The 8453-nt window shown below is 45.4% G+C and overlaps 1 protein-coding gene across 1 annotated transcript; it reads right to left on the reverse strand.

The window, feature by feature from the left end:
- Positions 1-2878: 2878 nt before the first annotated feature.
- LOC103698761 (leucine-rich repeat extensin-like protein 3) lies at positions 2879-5418 on the reverse strand. Its single transcript, XM_039123078.1, has one exon. It carries the CDS (start codon positions 5316-5318, stop codon positions 3396-3398), a length of 1923 nt encoding a protein of 640 aa, XP_038979006.1. The 5' UTR covers positions 5319-5418; the 3' UTR covers positions 2879-3395.
- Positions 5419-8453: the final 3035 nt, after the last annotated feature.

Consider the following 8453-nt stretch of genomic DNA (forward strand, 5'->3'; position numbering starts at 1 on the left):
TAGTGAACTAGAATTTTATTTACGAAATGATCTTCAGTCTGCATATGATGAAAATCAAATAGAGAGTCTAGATGTATTATCTTGGTGGAAGAGTGTTAAAAATCAATATCCTGTTATGTCTGCAATTGCACGCGATATTTTAGCTGTGCCGATGTCCACAGTAGCATCGGAATCCGCTTTTAGTGCAGGTCGACGTGTTCTTGACGAAAAAAGTAGGATGACTGGCGAAACGGTTGAGATGCTTCTCTGCTTCAAAGATTGGTTGGATGCTGAGGCGAGACTTCAAGATAAAGGTGGACATAATACAACATCCTCTGATGATGATGATACAAACACTACTGAATAGTGAATACTGAATCACTGATGATTAGTAAGATTTCTTAATTTTTTATAATTGTATATTTTTATTTTTTTAATTGTTAAAGTGAGTCATCTCTATTTTTTCTCCTTTCTTATTGTATTTTGGAGGTCAGACCAAGATCCAAACCTCCCTTTATGTACCATTTTGATTTAAATTAATAAACTGGTAGGGGTCTATGCCAAACCCCCCACCATTAAGGTGGCTTTATATTAATAAATCCTTAATTTTCAATATTTATTAATTTATTAAAAAAATTTATTCTCATTTATTTTAAGGGGGACGGGCCGTGCCTGGCCCGGCTCAGGCCCGGTTCAGGCCCTTATGGGCCGTTTCGGGCTGGCTCGCAGGCCGTGCCGTGCTTGGCCCACGAGTCGTACCAGCCCAGGCCCTTATGGGCCGTGCCGGGCTCGGCCCGCGGGCCAGGAATTGGTAACCCAGCCCGGCCTCCTTTTATGGGTCGTGCTAGGCACGGCCCGTTACTGTAGGAAGCGGGCCGTGCCTGGCACGGCCCGCTTCGTGCCGGGCCGTGCCGGGCCATGGGCGGCCCGGCCCAGTGCCGACACGGCTTGCTATACTGCTCCTTTCCCCCCTCCCCATTCTATATATTTCCGACAACTGCATACAGGAAACTGTAGCGAATAACATAACATGCGTTAATATATGCAGGCATACGGCTAGCTGTAACGCCTAATATTATTGATAGACATGGAGGTTAATATGTGCATTTGATGGAATTAATCATCAGCACATTACTTTAAAAAACATAAAATGAAAGAAATAATGACTGGCATTCTTTTACAGATGCGAAATATCCTTGCTTTTCCAAAGGCCCTTCCATGTTCTGTTGTTGGAAAGTGAGAACAAGAATAACATGTATCTGAGAGGATGGGATAAATGGTGGAGTTTCTAGATAGCAATCAGAGAATTCAAGAACATTTTGTGTTGACACACTCAGCATAATAAAGATAATTTATTTGCTGCTGAAATTTGATATTTAACTATTCTAACTAGTGAGATGCCCATCTCAATTCTTAAAAGGTCAACAATGTTGCTTCATCTACTTGTTGAAAGGTTTGACATAGAGAATTGAGATGCAGAAAAGGACTTTGTGGAAGTCCACAAGCAATTGGAATCGTCTTCCTGCTTCAGAATCACAAGATGCAAAATAACGATAATGACCAACTGCTATGTCCTATTCATTATATGCATCTGCGCCAACAATCTTGACAAAGACTTGATAATTAAGAAGACGGTGTTTCGATGAGACCGGTAGAGACCAAAGTGCCAAAATTCTTTAAAGAGTGCTGATGGCGAAGGCAAGGAAGAGGTGACCCAAAATTTTGTGCCAAGGAATAGATGACAAATGACAGGTTGATTTGTTTTATTAACTTACTCAAAAGGCAAGGAAAGCAGCAATTAAATAAAAGGTAGAACTTAACCCAACTTAGATAAACAAGGGGCACCTAATTGGCAACAAGATGTGATGACCATGAGTGTGGACCAATGTTTCCCACAAAGAAGTAACCAAAAGGCAAACCTATTAATTGCACATTTAAGATCATTCAATTTGTGGCCATCTTACACCCTGAAAGTGGTCACCAAGCCACGACTGGCTGGCTTGCAGAGTAAGGTTTTCTGCTATACAAAAGCTCCGAATCTCAAAACAGTTTTTGACCAGGAGAAAAAAAAGGTGGCAGAGACACGAATGCTAGTTTTACGTGCTACGTGCCCTGCAAAAGAACCGAGTCGGCCCCTATCTAGACCCAAAACAAATGGGTGATGAGCGGAACTTCAAATTAAAGTTTTAAGTAACTTAGCTTGCTTGACCGACAAGAGCTAGGCTTCGAAAGCATCCGAAGCCACAAATGCAACAAAGACATCAAGTCACATCCACTGTGAAACATAAACATGATTAAGCTAGAAAGAAAGGCTAAGGCAAGAACGTCCAACGCTATTGCTATCAGTGGAGGATTGAGAAGATAAAAACGTTTGAAGCTTAGATTAGTAACAAGAAAGTCCCATGACCTGAAGCTCTTAAAAAGAAGATTATGATCCAATAAGTGGGTGATCGCAAAAACATAACATAGATGCTCATAACTAAGGTTTAGTATGAAATCGGAATATAAGAACCACGTAAAGGGAACAGAGAGGTAAAAAAACACTAAAAAAATGAAGGGAAATCTAAACAACAATTACCTTGAAAGAGATGGGAAGAAAATAAGGTTGTCTTCGTTCCAAACCATAGATAATCTCCCAACGACCTATGAATTAGACTCTTGGTCCAGTTGTGTATCACGGGGATATGAAAACGAGACAGCAAAAGAGCAGTACCATGCTCTTGGTACATTCCTCAAGTAACAAAGGGACAGAAATTACTAAAAAATGGAAACAAATGCTAAATTTTAACAATAAAGTGAGACACAAGCAGTTTAAAGAACACCACTCTCTCTCAAATAACATAAGAATATCATGTCCCAAAGATAAGTTCTGGAACATGGTCATCTCCAGAGAGGGCAATGGAAATTGATAGAGCCCAGCTAACATAAAAATAAAGCAGGTTCTAAGAATCCATAACAATCATATTATGAAATAAAAATAACAAGACAGTATAATAGAGGAGATGGTACCTCAATTTGTCTACTTGAATCCCATATCTACACATTCATTTCCCTGCACCTACTCTCTCTCTCTCTCTTTCCGATTCGCTGCCTCCAATAGCCATTTTGTCACAGCTCAAATATCCATAATTCAAATATATAAGGAGAGATCATTCCCCCCATCCTTGCCATATCTTTCCCTCCATGTCTTCATCACCTCCATGCAAGCTGCTTTGAGTACAAAGCCAGATAAAGCACTCTGCCTTCTTGTCTTCTTTCTCCATTGGCGCTTGGCGATGGAAAGAGAAGTGAAGATAGAAAAACCAATGGACACAATTCGATGGAGAAGACGCCGCAAGAATCCCAAATAAATGAACTCATACCTGACTATTCCAGTGGAGAGCAGGAGGAGGGCGAGAATAAAATACTCAAAAGAGTCAATAATAGAAAGGAGGAGGCGGAGGTGATGCATATGAGATTCCAGGAATTGGTGGCAATGGGCCTTCATACACGGAAGGTGGTGGTGGAGAAGTTGGCGGCAGGAACTCACAAGGCTTCGGAGGTGGCGGAGGGGATGGCGAAGATGGAGGGGGTGCTTCATAATGAACTGGAGGTGGTGGGGATGGTGAAGGTGGCGGTTGTGGCTCGTATTGGAATGGTGGTGGGGGAGGCGACTGTGGGGGCTTATAGTGAACTGCTGCTGGTGGTGGAGAAGGAGAAGGCGGGGGCGGCAAAGGATGGTAATATATTGGCGATGGTAAGGAAGAAGGTGGCGGCGGCGGTGGCAATTGTGGAGCTTCTATGCATGGCGGCAGCGGCGGTAGGCGCGGAGGCGGCGGGGGGGAATTTGGTGTTGGCGGCGGCGGTGAGTACGGCGGAGGCAGCGGCGAAGGACGGTAATAGATAGGAATCGGCGGCGAGTGGGGTGGTGGCGGAGGTGGCGAGTAATGTGGTGGAGGTGGAGATGGAGAAGGTGGCGGAGGAGAGAAGGGCGGGGTAGGAAGTGGCGGAGGTGGAGAGTACAGAGCAGGTGAAGGCGAGTTTGGCGGAGGCGGCGGTGGGGGCCGGACGCAGTAGATGGGCGCCGGCGGCGATACTTGAACCGGAGACGGCGGGGGTGGGGATGGGGACGGCGGCGGCGGCGAGTCAACCGGAGGAGGAGGAGGAGGAGGAGGTGGCGGAGGGAGTGAGGGAATGACGGGGGCGCAGTGGAAGGAGGAGCAGTCGATGTAGTGGGACAAGAAGGACTTACACTGGGTATCGGATCGCTGGGCCGGTCGGCCGGGAAGGCAGTTCCGGCGATCGTCAAACGACGGCACCCTTAGGCACTCCGGTGGCTCTCCAGTGAAGAAGTTATACGAGTAGGTAAAGTTCTGGAGCCGGGGAAGCCGGCATATCTCCGGCGGTATCTGGCCGGAGAGCAGATTATGAGCAACATCCAGCTGCTCCAAGCTGACCATCCCACCGATGGAGCTCGGCAGCGGCCCGACGAGCTGGTTGAAGCTGACGTCGAAAACGGTGAGGTTTCCGAGCAGGCCGATCTCCGGCGGCAGGCAAGATCTGAGCCCATTGTTCAGGAAAATGATCTCGTTCAATGTTCTTGACATGTTGCCGATGCTCGGCGGGAGGCAGCCATGGAAGCGGTTATTGGCAAAGACGACGACGGAAGCCGGCGAATTGCCGAGATTGTCCGGGATGTCGAAGACGAAGCGGTTGTTGTTGACGAAAATGGCGTCGAGATCCTTGTCGAAGAGGGCCTTGGGGACGCCGCCCTCGAACTCGTTGTAGCGGAGGTCGAGGTATCTGAGAGAAGGGAGGCGGAGGACGACGTCGGGGAATTTGCCGGCGAAGCGGTTGTTGCTGAGATCGAGCTCGAAGAGGAGGCGGAGGCGGTGGAATGTCCCGGGGACGCCGCCGCAGAAGCGATTGGAGTTGATGTGGAAGAGGGCGAGGTCGGAGAGGAGGCCGAGCTCGTCGGGAAGGTAGCCGGCGACGTCACCGTGGTTGAGGTCGACGCCGGCGACGACGGTGAGGTGGGGGTCGGAGGGGAGGGGGCCGCAGTAGACGCCGGTGTAGTTGCAGACGTTGGGGCCCACCCAGTTGGCGGTGAGGTTGAGGGGGTCGGAGATGATGGCGAGCTTCCAGGCCTGGAGGGCAATGTAGGCGTCGCGGAGGCGTAGGTTGGGGAAGGCGAACGTGGGGTCCACAGCCACGTTCTCGCCCCGGTACGTGAGCAGCTGCCGCCGCCGGCGGATGTAGCCGGCCGCCGCGTCGGAGGATGATAGAGGGGGGATAGAGGAGAGAAACAAGACGATGACAAGGAGGAGAAGGAGATCTACTTTAATTAGTCTACTCCCCATCTCATCCTCCGAACGTTGGGAGGGTGAAGAGGGGCGGGGAAGAGAGGGGGACAAAGGGCTTCTTTGGGTGGGTTTCTAAAGGGGACGAGGGAACCAAAGATCAGGGGGAAGGCCACCACGCACGGAAAAATAGCAGAGTTTCTACTCCCTAGAGTGAGAGATGCACGGTATTTTTTATTTTTTATTTTTTATTTTTTTTTGAGTTTTAGCGTGGATACATGATTAAAAAATAATAAGTTTCGGGTTCGAAATATTTTTATTTTTTTTTTGAAAACGGTAATTCACATGAGTTTAACGTGAGTATACCCTACTAAACCAGAAGAATGGAGCGGAAGCTATACTATAGATGTCCAGCGGAACTCCTCGAAATGTCGTGCAATATATGAGACGACCCAGTCTGCTGCCCTATTCGCCTTCCGGAAAACGTGTACTTCCTGAAACTCATCCATATTCATAGGCAACATGCGGGTCTCCCGAATAAATGGGTGATCATCTTCGTATCTATCCGCACCTCGGATCCAAGTTATAACAATAGAAGAATCTCCCTCAAGGTGCACCTGCCCGTCCCCAAGCATTCGCCTCGCATAAGATATGCCACCCCAAGCTGCCTATAGCTATACTCCAGCAACAGCGAGATCTGTCGTGCTCCGACCACCCGCTGCAATTAAACTCCCAAAATGGTCTCGATTACAAATCCAACTCCTCCTGACCTCCTATACATCGCCACACTACCATCAAAATTTACTTTGAGATAACCAAGAGATATAGGCACCCAAAAAACAAAATGACTGGCCATATACAAAGTCATTCAATTTGGTACTTTATTTGCCTCTCCAAAAATATACATGATCTGATTATTGCTTAGAATATTTTGAAGCAAAAGATGACCCTCTTGGAATCATCCAATCACAATAACCAAATTATTTCTTAGCACTACTAAACTAGCTTGCAGCACTCAACGAGTATGGCCACATCGGCCACAAATGCACGATTTTGATCAGCCCTCGGAAGCGGAGTACCGGAATTTTTCATTATTTATTGCTTTTTACTAATGCCCATGTTATGCTCACTCGCGATTTAATATAAGGGAAAAGGATGCTGTTTTTATTAGAAAGTGGGTGGCTCCGGCATTTGGTATGGTATTTTTTATGCGAGGGAGTATAGAAAGGGGATTTTGAATTGTGTTCCGTTCAGACCTGGCAAGGGAAAGATTGGAATAAGTTGGTATAAAGTATACTTGTCTACGCTCGTAGTGGGAAGCGGGTCTGACGAAAGTACTAGCGTTTCTTCGTAACTTTTGTCTCCGGAGTTTGAGGCAGGGAAATTATGAAGGGGATTGGGTTTTTCTTCCAAGAAAAAAAAAGTGGATTGGGTTCGTTTTGTTTGTTTGTTTGTTAGTCGTAGATGTCAGATAGGTCCGTTGGAGGAGATACGGCTGCCGCGAGAATATATATGACTCGTTGTGGAGAGCCGGTTTAAGTTCAAACGTTTCTAGGGATGGTCCAGCGGCCGCTAGAATCCGGATTGCGAAGCCGAGATCGGTCTGTGACCCAGCTTGAAGGTTGGACCAAATAATTAGTGGAAAAGTTGATGATGATTGGACCCAAGCTCGGATAGAATGGTTCATCTGAAATATCTGACCAATCTGAAAATAATAAAAAAAAATTCACTTGCCAGAATTTGTCTAGCGAACCCTTCCATATTTAAGTCAAGCCAGATTTTAAGAGGATCGTGAAAAGTTTAAGGGCGGAAAAGTGAGTTTTGAAATGTTAGAAAAAGAGTGGAAAATGGCTTCACCGTAGAGCAGTAGGCGACTGTAAATCTATCTTTCAAACAATTATTGCCTCCCTCTGGTTTGCAATGGGGATAACCACAGCAATATTGTTTTCAGGATACAAGACTTTTCTGTTTCGAATTACAGATTGCAAAAAACTGGAATTCGAACTGAACCAGAGATCAAAGTAACAGCAAATAGATAGAAAATAATGATAATATATCCCTGTTTTGAATGAGAAGGGTGTCTTTTATGGAGTGTGAAAGGTTGTGAAAACTACATGGCACCTCTTGGAGTGAAACTGCATTTATGCAGTTATAGTTGTAACTGTCTTTCACCTATTGCGGCACCCAACTGGTATTATATTCATTTCAAGCAAATCTTATTTTAAAATAACAAAAATCCAACAATCCCCCACTTATTTTAAAATAAATTAGTTGTTATATAGGATGTTGATACATAAATGAAAGTACTTTTAGAGTTTGAACTTCCACGTAGAGCAAAACTCTCAAAGTTACATCAGTATGTTAGTAGAAATGAAGTCCTTGAACTAACGTACTTTATGATACAACTGGAGAATCTGCACATACCAACACATAATCTCTATTGTTCTTCTCAGCCGCGCGTTGATGGCCATGCGCGTTATCCCGACTTCATGAGTGCTATAGGTGGTTGACCAAACCCCGACAAAAGCGGCCTGACTTTACACTCACATAGGTGAGTTCTTCTAGGTGTTCCTGTAAATAATTACACCTTGTATGCGAACCCATTAAGAGTTAAACTCAACCTTTCCATTTCATTACAGGATTAGCACTTACCATTCATTTCTGCACGGGTCTTCAAGAAGTGCTACAACTATCACCCTCAAGACCTGTTCTTACCCTTTGAACCCAGAGCATAGGTAGGGTTGCCATCTTTTGGTGGTCTTATTCCAATGGTCGTAGACCCATTTCAAAACAAGTTTTGCGAATCAGATCCTTGTTTAGGCCTTTTGTTAAAGGATCTGCTAAGTTTGTGCACGATTTAACGTAGTCCACTATGATTATTTCTTCTTCTAATAATTGTCTTATAGTATTGTGTCTAAGACTTATGTGTCTTAACTTTCCATTATAAGACTTGCTATATATCCTTGATAATGTGGCTTGACTATCACAATGTATTGAAATTGGAGGCATCGGACTTGACCATATTGGCAAGTCTATTAAAAGGTTTCTCAACCACTCAGCCTCTTTTCCAGCTGCTCCCAAAGCCACTAACTTGGACTCCATAGTAGAGTGAGTTATGCAAGTCTGTTTCTTGGATCCCCAAGAAATAGCAGCTCCACCAAGAGTGAATATCCATCCACTTGTAGATTTAGATCC

Source organism: Phoenix dactylifera, unplaced genomic scaffold (assembly GCF_009389715.1).
Source record: "Phoenix dactylifera cultivar Barhee BC4 unplaced genomic scaffold, palm_55x_up_171113_PBpolish2nd_filt_p 002047F, whole genome shotgun sequence".
Classification (NCBI taxonomy): Eukaryota; Viridiplantae; Streptophyta; class Magnoliopsida; order Arecales; family Arecaceae; genus Phoenix; species Phoenix dactylifera.